This window comes from Natator depressus, chromosome 2 (assembly GCF_965152275.1).
Source record: "Natator depressus isolate rNatDep1 chromosome 2, rNatDep2.hap1, whole genome shotgun sequence".
Classification (NCBI taxonomy): Eukaryota; Metazoa; Chordata; order Testudines; family Cheloniidae; genus Natator; species Natator depressus.
This window is the reverse complement of record NC_134235.1, coordinates 227416174-227429265: the sequence shown is the minus strand read 5'-3', so window position 1 is coordinate 227429265 and position 13092 is coordinate 227416174. Positions and strand designations below refer to the sequence as shown.

General features: G+C 37.8%; 1 protein-coding gene across 2 annotated transcripts in view; it reads right to left on the bottom strand.

Moving 5' to 3' along the window:
* The window catches only part of MLLT10 (MLLT10 histone lysine methyltransferase DOT1L cofactor), a 212478-nt gene that overhangs the window by 81624 nt on the left and 117762 nt on the right, over positions 1–13092 (bottom strand). For both annotated transcript variants that reach the window (XM_074946060.1, XM_074946059.1), the window contains exons 10-11: positions 6238–6493; positions 1954–2523 (exon numbers count right to left, since the gene is read on the bottom strand). In XM_074946060.1, coding sequence (XP_074802161.1) covers positions 1954–2523; positions 6238–6493 — 826 coding nt within the window. The remainder of the gene's footprint in view (positions 1–1953; positions 2524–6237; positions 6494–13092) is intronic.

The following is a 13092-nucleotide window of genomic DNA, read 5'->3' as shown; positions in this document are numbered from 1 at the left end:
AGAAATCAACAGAAGCAATAACAGACTCTGAATGTATATTTTGGGCAAGAGATATAATTTATATATATCCACATCATGTATGTGATGGTGACTGCCATATGATGAAACTGGGCCTCACACATCTTTTGACTACCTTATCTGCCCTTTGCTCATTGAATCAGCTACCTGAAACTTTGTGGAATTATGAACAGGAGCATCCTATCTGCAAAGGAAAGCTCCTCAGTTTTTCAACTGATAGAATTAGGAGACTTAACATAATGGACTTTCAAACAGTGACATGTTTAGGTATGTACAGTTATTTGGCGTTATTTTTAGTAGATACTTTACAGTTTCTATATAGTTGGACACGTGGAGTGAGATTATCTGCCGGGCCTTTGAAATACCCAGCACCGAGCTGGCAGTCCAGGAGAAGGAGTGTTTGGGTGAGTAGCTTGATCAAAGTTAGCACACCCTTGTCTACCTGAGGCAAAAATTTCACCCAGGGCTACAGTGTAGATTTACGCTAAGAGTACTATGCTGAAAAAGAAGAGCATAGGGACAAAGATAAGATGTGGGGAATGAAGATTATCCAAAACCAGGATCTCGCATCTGGATCTGCTACCTGACCTACTGTACCATGCCATTGCAAAATCTGATTGACTTCAATGGGACTCCACACAGATGCAGAAGTCTGCACTAGCAGAACTTGACGCAGGACTGGGACATAATTCTGAAGTTCTTGGACATCATCAAGCAATAAAATAAAGTAATACACAGTAAAATACAATTTTAAAAGTAGTATTTAGCCTGAAAACAAAACCCTAGATAAATATTTATCTTCAGAGTCTCAGCTTTTTCCATTAATTTCAATGCAGAAGTACGTGTTCTCATCCTAATTTCTATGACTTCCAACTTGTTAAGAGGAAACTAGCATCCTACATAAAGTACATTTTGACATTTTTCTGAACTACAATTTGTTTTTTAAAGACAAATTATACTTTTGGGGTATGTGTCTCATTTAAAAAAAAAAAGGCGGAATTTTCCTTTAGCTATTTTCTGAAGTATCCATTGCTAGGCATCTGAAGTCTGTGCAAATTTATAATTAAAAATATGTAAAACTGTATCCAACAACACAGACACCAAGCCACAACAATGAAACCAAAAGAAAATATTCCAAAATAAAAAAGGGCAAAATTAATAGTTGGTGCAAAAGAGATGCCAAGTAGTGATCCAAACAAAAAGGCCTTGTAAGGAGCATTGAAGACAACAGAACAACTCTGGTGAGCATAACAGCTTGTGAGGCTGTTCCATAGACTCGACAAGAAAAGCCTTATCCTGGCCCAATTCACACACAACCTTGGAACACAGAGGAAGGACAACCCCGTCAAACTCAATTGCCTCAGAGGAACATTGGAGAAAGAGATGGTCAATCAGGCACATTGGGCCCAGGTTATGATGAAGGACTTGTTAAATGTTTTTTTTAAACTAGTACCTTTCCATAAATAAATTTCAAAACTTTTGTCCAGGTGGACTGAAACTGAGTGCAGTCTGTCAGCTACAGAGGATGCTGAATATATTTTAATATTGATTTTGTTTTGTATGTGTAATAGAACACAGAATTCTGTAATCTGCAAAAATATCATTTACTGTAGTTAAATCTTCTACTATATCATTTCAAAACAACACGTTATACATTTCATTGTTTCTGCAGCTTCGGCGGTTAGGCCAATACTGGATACAGTCAGATCAATCTACTGTAGCTGTTTAAGGGTTATATGCACCTACACATATGGCAAAAAGTTAGTCTTACCAAGGTCCTTATCTGCTTATCAATTCTTTTTTTTAAAAGAAACATTAAAGATACTTAAAGTAAAATGCTACTTTACATTTCTGAAAGTATACTCAGAATTGAGACTTTCTAAAATGAAGCCACGCATCTTCTAACATATGAAACAACAAATTTTAAACACCTACCTGAACCAACTGGAGATGATCCAACACTAAGACTTTGTAAACTTCCATTCCTGAGCAATGTTGGGGACTTCTGAAGGCTAGAGCTTGTTGCACTTCCTGCAGCAGATGCCACAGATGATGTTGGAGAAGCAGAAGAAACTGATAGGTGGGAAATACTCTCCTGACTTTTATTCCCTTTGGGCCTACCAGGCCCATGTTTATTTTGTTTATTTCCTTTCCGTTTCTTTTCTGTTACAGTCTCTTCTTCTATTCCAGAAGTTTGGACTCGCTTGTATCCTGTTGAAGTAAGGCTTGTATTACCTAAGTCTCCAGGTGAGCTGTCAAAGTTTTTAGACTGGGAAACAACAGCTGAGGTTGAAGGGAGAACAATTAAGGAACTAAAACAATTCACACTCCCTTCCTGGTTTCCCATCTCTCCTTTATGTACATCTTTGGTTGACAAAGTCTGTTGGGCATGAGTGTAACTGTCATTACGCAGATCTGATTCGGTAAAACTCAAAAAATCCTGGGGAGATTGAACTGAACTTCCAGAAGATGATTTTACACTGCCAGGAGTCCCCAAAAAACTGCCTGTAGAAAGAAGGAAAGACAAGGGTTTAATTTTTTAATTATGATTACTTTTATTGTTTTAAAAATAAAATGCTCCTATCACTATTAAAACTGTTCAAGAAGCTGGATATTCTAGGTCCCTTTTGAAACACAGACAAGCCCTAAAGTGGTAAAGCTATGTGAACAGTTGGTCTGCGGCAAGAGAGGTATATCTTTACCTTGCACTAGACAGCTGTGCACTAACTGTTTGTGTAGACCCTGCTTCTGCACACTAAGAGTTCCCTGGTGCACTTTAATCTACTCCACTTTCAAACAGGAGTAGATACAGTGCGCTACAAAATTTCTATTGTGCAGAACCAGAGTCCACACAGGTAATGATTGCGTGGCAGTCTAGTGCAAGATAGATTTATACCCTAGCTTGCTACAATCTGTTTGTATAGACAAGCCCTAAATTTGTAATGTAATTTTTAAAACATTTAATTTGGTTTCATTATTTCTACTGTGTTTGCTTCTTAGTTTTTCACTCAGTTGGGTCTGATTCTTAGTCACCTCATTCCTGCGCTTGGGACAGGGATGGAGAGGGAAGGAGAAAGTGAGTGGAAAAGATGGACAAAAGTGGCTTATAAGCCCCTTCTAATGACCCCTATATTCTAGGATCATTCTGGGCTCTGGTGTAAGTTAAAGCACATTGCTCTAACTTACCTTCTGCTTTATATGTCCCCCAAGATATAAAGAAGACCTATGGCACAGTGTACACCAGCCACTTACCCAACATGTCTACACTCTGTCCTTGACATGCCCCCTATGCCAGGGTTCTGAAGTAGGGCTATGTGTACAGCACTTGCACCCAGTCCTACACTGGCTATGGAGGTCCTCTTCACAAGGGGTATTTTTCAGGCAGATGTATAAAGGAGCACTTTAAGCCCTTTCATACTTTAGGAACATCATAAAAAAGTCTTTATGCAATTGAGAATCATGCCCCCTCACTTTCTACTTCTTGTGCACTAGCACAATACTGAAATTACTGGGTTGCAAATATACAGAGGAATGCTTAACAAGTCCAAATATAAATGTGTCTTCACTGAAATTCAGTAAGTATTTCTTTTTATTTTTTTAAAGTTAGTCAATTTTTTTCAAAACCTATGGGGCATAATTATCTGCATGTCAGTGTTCTTTTAAGAATACATTTAGAATTCCTTTGACTCTACACAAAGTGTGTATAGAGAAAGTCACAAATTACATTTTGGGAAACTGGTAAAAGCTCTTTATCAACAAAAGTCATATTTTAATGTTATTAACTCCATTATAGTAAACACAGATTAATAATCTGTTTAAAATACATAATTTACATTACATCAGTGATTTTAAGACAACTGCAATTTTGCTACTCCATTAGCATCTACATAAAGAGGTTTTCCATCATCAATCCTGACCCATCACCATCTGTCTTTCTTCTATACTTTTGTTTTTACAGCTGGTATAAATAGCACACTGATGCATTAAATACTTTTAAACTACAGAGCACTTCAGGAACAACTAGTATTCCTAACCAATATGGTACCTTAAACACTAAACATCGACTAGCTTGACTAGCGGGAAATAATGCTTTAAACTCTCTCTGTTTAACAGCACTCTATTGCCCTTCTTGGCATCTATTTTTCTTTCACTGTCTTGGGCTCTGTGATTTTTAAGACATAATACAATGAAAATCTAAACAAAACATTACTTATACTTTCTGATACTTCAATACAACAAATTGATAGTGTTTGGATTATTTTAGCGTGCAGAATGCAAACTGAAGACATCGTTTAAAAAAGTATAAGCATATGGGAGGAATGACTACCCAGAAGATTTGCAATTAAGAATTCAATCCTGCAAACAGTACTCATGCAAGCAGCCCTACTGGCTCCAATAAGACTACCCACAGGCATCAAGGACAAGTCTGAAAAGGGTTGCAAATCCATCCCTAATTTTGCCATTAGGAAAAGAGTCTTAGTTACAAAAGAACATTTGCATTGACCTGTTTTGAAACACTTAGTATACACTTCCACAAGAATGTAAAGGGAAGTCGCAGGTTTCACAGAGGTAGTATAAGTTACAATGGTTTCCCAACAAATTTTTTCAAAACAAAGGCGGTATTTTAATACATACTTTTACAGCACTTTTGTTTGAAAGAAAGCTTCCCCTTTTTTAATTTGTTTAGTACTAGAGTTATATATGTGTAAAAATTACCACATGTTGGGAACAAGCAGAAAGAACTCTCATTAACATTAGTGAGACACAAGGGCATCTCATGGCAGAACAGACTCCCAACATCTTAAAAGTGTCTCAGTCAAAACAGTCATTTGATGCATCTTTACCATTTGCTCTCAAGACAAAATTTGTTGGGCCCAGTTTTGACTTGAAAAGCAGGGGAGATCATTTAAATCCAAAATGACTCCTTCAAAAGATATGATCTTATGGATTGAACTTGTATGCTGTTTTTAAATAAACTGCACAAAATAAGCAAATTTAAAAAAATAATAATTTTCATGTGCATAAAAGTTCTCAACTATCATCTTCTTTAAGTAAGAAATGATCTCTTTCAATATAAGATTCCAATAATCAATTTTTGAAGTCTTATTCAAGAATGTAAATAAAACACCCCCTCAAAGCAATCTGCAAATGATACACTACACACGCGCGCACACAATAACAACCAGTTAAAAACAAACAAACATTAAATAAGATTAAAATCCATATTCCAGTGTCATCATCCTGATATTCACCACACTGGAAGTTTCAGAATGAACATAATTCGTCTTTAAAATGCAGGATTTGTGGGTTTACACCCCACAGATTAACAGATTTGTATAACAAATTTTTATTAATAAAAAATGTAAAAACTATTATGGATTCTTATTACTCTACCTGGCCACCACAAACTATCCTCCAGACAGACCAGAAATAGTGCATGTGGTTTTGGTTGGGGTTTTTTGGGGTGAGGGGAAAGGGGCGGGTTTTTGGTGCTGTTATTTTAAAGATGCCAGTAATGGCTCTAGAAAGCTATTTTAGAATGTCAGAAAGACCTATGCAATATACATAAATCACCAAAATATGTATAACATACATACATCCCCAAAAACATTATATACCCAATAGATTTGAATGATGTAAAAATTAAAATGTGTATTTATATTTTTGAAGGCATGTTGTGGACTCAAAAAAAGCTTCATAAGACAAGTTTCAGTCTATCTTGAAAATAATCATTTCGGACACAAATTATACATGTTTTTAAGGTACATAAAATACAAACAGAAGTTTGTTCAGATTCATTTTTACACTCAGCAATGTAAAATTAGTATTATTAAAGATGAGTGGGGTTTTTTAAATGCCTCCTATACTCAGACCTTATATGCCAAATTTCAACATTGAGCAAATCTGCCAGCAGATTTACAAATTGCCAAAAACAGAAATGTCAAGTGAAAACTAAACTTAAATGGGCATAAACTGTCTTTTCCTGTAAAAACAGAACATACACATAGCATACATAAAAGAGACAAGCATCTCTTTTTCTGAAAACAAAGTAATCAGCAAAAGATGTAACAAGCATTTAATGATTTCAAATAACCAAACTTTCCTATCATTATTCTGGATGATGGGTAAATGATTTTTTAAATGTAAGTATGGAAGATTTCTATCTACCTGTTTACTTGTAGGTCATCATGGAAACAGTATTATTGCTATTATTAATACCTGGCTGAAAAGGACTAGCAGCTGACACGGTTGTTCCTGGATTCCTTCCACCACCAGGCTTTCTTCCCCTCTGACCTGAGCTGTGACCTGCAGATTTCTTCCCTTTGCTCTCTGACCCTCTAGCCTCTGAAGCATCTTTTCCACTTGAAGTATGTGCAGAGACTTCCTGGAAATTTGCATTTGTAAATCGAGCTGTGGTATCTTCCAACCGCTTCAAGGAGCCTGGCATAGAATTGTTGCTAGTGCTTGTGTAAGTCTAACATTTCGATTAAGAGAAAATACGTTAAAAAAGAGACAGTTAGACCACAAAAAAACTGTACATCAACCAATAAAAAAAATTAGTGGAAGAAAGAGAAACATTCAAGTAACCTAACATTAAAGAAAACATTAACATTCTTTCTTTTTAGTTTCACAAGTTAGTAGTATACTTTTTTAAAGAATTTTTTGAAACGTTTAATCTTATTATGTTATGATAGCACCATAAAAACAAAGAACAGAAAGTCAGTTACTAATGTGTAATTTTTCTGATCAGATATAGTGCCAGCTGTCAGTTCAGTTAGCAATCAGATTGCAGCAATTAGTGGAAATGTACGTGCTGACATATCCACTATATTTATCAAAAGGCAAATACTAACACTACTAGCTCTACTTATCAAAATAATGGCAATTTCTCCTGAAACTTTAGCAAGCTCGTGAAACATGCTGTATAATCAGAAAACCTACAGTTTTATGATTATGGCACCAATCCTGCAGATTGCATACGTACTTAATTTCATAAAGTTAGTAGTCCCACTGTACTCAGCAGGATTGCTCAAAGTGTATGAAGTTAAACATAAGTGTAAGTCTTTGAAAGAATGGGTCTAAAAAACAGCTGAATGATACAGAAAATGTTTATATTTTGGGGTTGGATGGGAGTCTCTGGATTACTTTCCAGAATGCCAAGACTATTTTCAAGTGCAAATGCGCAACAAGAATTCTATCACATTAAAAGGGAGATTTGAAATACTTTGAAAAAAGTTATTTATATTTTATAGTTTTATATTAATAGATACACATACTATAATATTATTACATTAAACACACATGCACACAGTTTTTTCATACACGTTAATAGAAGATGTCATTTAATTTTTTTGGTAACTTTAAGATATGAATTTAAACTGATTGTCATAATCACACATTTTCTGGTCTATTCTTAGTTTTATAAGAAATAAATAAGAGTTTGGGAGAAATGCTTATTAGGCAAAATTCGGAGTGTTTACGTAATGATTATTCAGATGTAGAAGTTACTTTGAAGAAATTGTTGGATTGTTAATATAACATGATTAAACTCTATAAGCTTGGCTATGTGATTTTTGGCAAAAATGTTAGAATAGTAGTCAATTATAACAATTTTGATAACTGAGTGAAATTCTGACTCCATTGAAATCAATGGCAAAGCTCCCATTCAATATCTATAAATATGTTGAGTTTCTCTGGTATTTCTATGAATTAGTTAATATTGTACGGATTATTTTATTAAGGTATTGTGAGGCCTTTTGCTGGTAGTGATATTTTAAAAAAAAACTTTTTTGTGATGATATAATTTATGTATGCTAAAATGAAATAATAGAAATATAATGATATTAAATAACTCCATAAAGTCTTTAGAAATTAATAAAGATGAAGGATTTTAATATGCTATGGAAAAAAATATGAGGCAAAGGAGTGACATTATTCAGCAGTTATATTTTACTAAACTGAGCAGACATATAATTACACAAAACACTAATTTGCATTCTGATTGGTAGAAAACCTCCTAAATGTTAAATACCGGTTAAACTAACAGATCTTTGTTTAAATATTTTATATCAGTATTAAACAGTACATTTTTCTTTCTGATTCTTTAATCATTATTCAGGCTTTGAGATTGAGGACAGCACTAAAATGTCTTTAAATCCATCCCTACTAAAAAAAACATTTACACATGTGCTGCTTAAATCCCATTAAAACTATTCTCTAAAAGGATGCTTTCCTGAATTGGGTCTATAGTACTATAAACATTATTTTATTATCTTTCACATTGTGCTTTGATATAACTGACATGAAAAATCATCTCACTTTTCACTAATACAACTACCACCAGACAGAAACTCAAAAAAAGTTAATTATAATAAAATTATCTGCTGTTTGAATACAATTCAGATTTTACAAGTTGGGGTAAGCTACTCAAAATGTGAGATTTCAGGAAGCTGTACTGAGCAAAATGGGCCCACCTTTCAATCAGTAGGTTACTAGAGTTCAGAAATATTTCTTTTTTATTTTAGAAAACTACCCTCTTCAGAAGCAATATATTCCCATGTTAATTTGTTTCATTCTAACTGTATTTTTTTCAAGTTTTCACAGTTCAGTGCAAACAACGTAAACCATGGCACAGAGCAGGGCACTACTTTTTTAAATTATTACCTACAAGTTTACCAACTGACTCAAAGTCATTTTAGTAAGAAATGAAATCCCGTTTGCATAGACCAATAGGATTCAAGCTGATTAAACTCCATGGCTTACTTTGGAAACATGAACTGTTTGCATGCTGGGCAGGTCAATTGGGAAACCACCCCAGCTCATTTTTCAATCATTTTTCCATTAGCTTGGGCTGGTCCTGAAGCTCTCCATCCCACTCACATGTGACCTATGCGACCTAGTACAGGTCAAAAGCCATGTAAAGAAAACACATTGGTACTCTTCACTCATGTGTCAAGTGGGGGAGGGAGAGGAAACCGGGCAAGGGTACTGTAAATGGAAACATAATATGAACTCCCACTTAGAGGATCAAATTAGGTTTGGTCAGTTCCCCAATGCCACTAAATGGAAAAGATACTGCAATCACCCGGAAGTTTAAAGCTGCTACTTTGCTCCATTCCAACTCTAAGCATACGTATTATGTAATATTCTGATCCCCCTAAAGTCTGAAATTCTAGAAATCATATTGTCTTCATGTTAGCTAGACTCAGCAAAAGCAGCAAAATATGAAAAAAGCTATGCACTCACAAAGCTTGCTGTTGTTCTTTTGTCACTGTAGCAAATAAACAGCCGTAATATGTAGTACAATAAACTTAAAAAAAAACCCCACTATGCAACACTATTAAGTGAAACGCAATGCTAACACGCAAATTGCAACGTCACAGGAGTAGATCTGCAAAGCAACCAATTGTATTAAAAACTATGCATATATCCAGATCAAAAGAGCCAACAAGTTTTAACTGATGATATTCTTTCTGGGAGAGAAGAATGGGAGTTAAATTTATGCCAGTCTGGTTAATTACTTTAAATAAAGGTAGGCAAAGTGGGGATCTCCAAAACTGTTAACATGGCTTAGTTCAGAGCTGCAGAAAAATTTCATTTAGGATTTTCTGAATAGTATAGAATCATAGAAGATTACGGTTGGAAGACACCTCAGGAGATCATCTAGTAGTGAGAGAAATAAACATGCATAACTAACAAATGAATGAGTCACCATAAAGAATGTCAGAACTACAATGGATGGCAGCACAGGACTAGCACAATGCTAGCAAAAGAAGGTAGCATATAAATATAGTTATGACAGACAGCATTCATCTGTAATGACTCTACTCCACTTGACAAATACTTGTTTAGCCACAGCTGCTCCGAACTGTTATACTTATTATTTCTACTAGGCAGCACCTAAATGCCACAAAGAGAATGGGATTCCCATTGTGCTGGACAAACACATGGGTCTTGTCTTCATTGTCACAGTTGGCTTGAAATAGTGCACTCGAGTTACTGCACCTCGAGTTAACCTAACTTGAGTGAGAAGCCCAACCAAACTTCAAAACAACACTCGAGCTACAGAGTGATTTGATTAGCTGCTGACGAGATGTTGTAACTTGAGATACTGCATCCCCACTGCATTACAAAGCACCCGCATCACTGGAGATTCCATCCACCCCACCCCCACAGGCTAGCTAGCTGGATCTTAAAGCACCACTTAACTCTAGCTACACAATTTTGTGGGTGGATGGGAATCGAGTTATGGATAACATTCAAGTTATAACTAGACCTAACTATGCTGTGAAGAAATGCCCAAAGACATAGACCCAGACCCAACATGCTTACTGCAAATTAAAAAGGACAAAAAATAGACAAAGGGTGTGAGAAAGAGATCCAGTGAAACAGCCAAAGCGATCAGGATAATGGCAGGCACAAATTTTTATTCTAGTAATTTTCCAAACTGGGTTTGATGGGTTTTTGTTTTGTTTTGTTTGTTTGCGGGGTGGGCAAGAGATGTTGGGATGAAAGGCAGTAGGTGCAGGGTTGGTAGTTTTTTTGTTTGTTTATTTAAAGATGTTTAACTCCTTAGGTCAAAGTCCATGTGTCCATACATGCTTGGTACAGCACAACAATAACTTTATTAATAACTCTTGCCAATACAATTTCTTTTTAAAAAAAGCTTCTGTATTTAAAAGTTTTCAGCCACTGCCTCCTTACTTTTACAACTGTTTTAACCCTTCATTTATTTTACTTACTTCCATTTCCTACACTGGCCTATTCTCTGGTTTTTGTTTTAATTCTTGCCTATTAATTTTTCACTCTGCTTATTTCTAGATTTATTTTGTCTTAAACCTTGCTTATATTTTATCTTTGCTTTTATACTTTTAATTTTCCAGTTTTATTCTTAACTTCTTTTTGAAAATCTATTTCCTGGCCATTACACATTCACCTCTTGATTTACACTCATTACAATCTGATATTGATTATTGCAATGTGGTGGCAACACCACAATAGTTAAGATCTTATCTACACTAAGGCCCAGTCTACACTAAAAATTAGGTTAGCATAACTACGTCACTCAGGGGTATGAAAAATCCACACCCCTGTGCAGCGTAGTTAAGCAAAACCAAGTCCCTGTGTAGACAGCGTTAGGTCCATGGGAGATGGATTACCTACGTCCGATGGGAGAAGCCTTCCCAGCAGCATAGGCTGTATATGCACTCAAGTGCTACAGCAACGCAGCTGTGCCTCTATAGCATTTTAAGCATGGACAAGCTACTCCTGGGGGGATTCTGTGTGACTGCGTGCCTGCAGAAAATGCCCTTCTGCAGATTTCCTGTGTTTCCCTGCAGAAAATGAGGGATGCTGCGCGGGGGGAGGGGAGGTAGATCATGGGCGCAGTTTTTGGGATGGGGGATTGCCCCCTCCAAACAGAGCTGAGGCATTGGGGGGGGGGGTACACGGGGCTACATGCCACTGCCCCCCTGGTTGTACAAGCGCAGAGCTGCCCAGCTGAAGGAAGCTGTCTCAGCTCTGCTGACTCTGCAGCTGAACACCTCCTGGGTCCTAGTGCCAGTCATGCTCCCCTTTTGTGTGCTGGGAGCCTTCCTGTTTTCTATTCTGTGCAACTGTGAGTGCCCGCAGTGGGGCTGGGTAAGGAGGGATGAGGGAAATGAGAAGTGAGGGGGTGGGGAGAAGAGGCAGTAGGGAAGGAAGGGGGGTGGAATAGGGAAGGAAGGGGGGTGAATGGAGAAGAAAAGGGTATAGGGGAATCGTGGGAGCCCGGCAGGCAGCGTCCCCTCGGCAGCAGCTGGGGCTCCCCCGTTAAGCAGGCCCATCAAACCCTCACCCTGACAAGCCCTACCCCTCTACACCTGGACCCCTCCAACAAGCCCCCCACAACCAGACTCCCACCCCACTGATCCCCAACCAGCTGCACCCGGACCCCTCCACTGAGCCCCCCAGACCGCTCCCGCCAAGCCCCACCTCCCCATACCCTCTATGCATCCAGATCTCCCACTGAGCCACCTGCACCCAGACTGCCCCACACAGAAACCTCTCACCCCACACCTGGATCCACACTAAGCCCCTCCACACTTGGATCCTCCTGGGCTGAGCCTGCCCACCCACACCTGGTGCAGAGGGGCAGGACCCTGGGGTGTTTCTGGGGCAGGCCCACCCCTTGCATTGTGTCAGGGTCAGGTCCAGCCTCACTGCTGAGTCCCTGTACTGGGGGAGGTGGGGTCTTCAGAGTGATCTCCCACCTCAATGCAGCCAGTGGCATGTGCTCCCCACTGCTATGCTGGAGCCACATTTATTTATTGACAAATAAAATTTGCAGAATTTTAAAATATTGTGCACATAATTTTTAATTTTTTGGTACAGAATTCCCTCAGGAGTAACAAGGGTACGTCTACACATCAATTAAGCATCCACAGCTGGCCAGTGTCAGCTGAGTCAAGCTCACGGGGCCCAGGCTGTGCAGCTGTAAAATATCGGGAAATCCTGCAAGACAGAACATTTACACTGCAATTTTACAGCCCTGCAGCCCGAGTCCCACAAGCCCAAGTCGACTGACACGGGCCAGACACAGTGTTTAACTGCTGTGTAGACATATACCTAGAAAGGTTGGTAGGTATAGCTATATATAAAAAATGCTTCTGCTGATATAGTTTATACTAATCCCCTGAGCGAATTAAGATATATTAGAAAAGGACCTTTTTCCCCAGTATAACTGTGTCCACACTCAGGCTTTTGCTGATATAAAAATGTTGCCAAAAAACACCCCACCCCAACGTAACCAACACTGTTATACTGGCAGAAGTTTCTAGTGTTGACCTTGCCTAAGGATGAGATAAGCTTACTGTTTAACAGTTGATTTTTCTAAGTGCTCTACAATTCACAAACACACTCAAATTGTTTTGAAGATTGCTGTGCTTAATAGGGGTCAGAGTACGGTTACTGGGCCAAATTTGGGGCCATTTAACCCAGGGGCTCCTAAGATTCAGCATCCTAAAATAAAGAACCTGACAGTAACATTTTCTGGGGTTCCTATATTTTTTGCACGTACTGTAGGCTCAAAATATT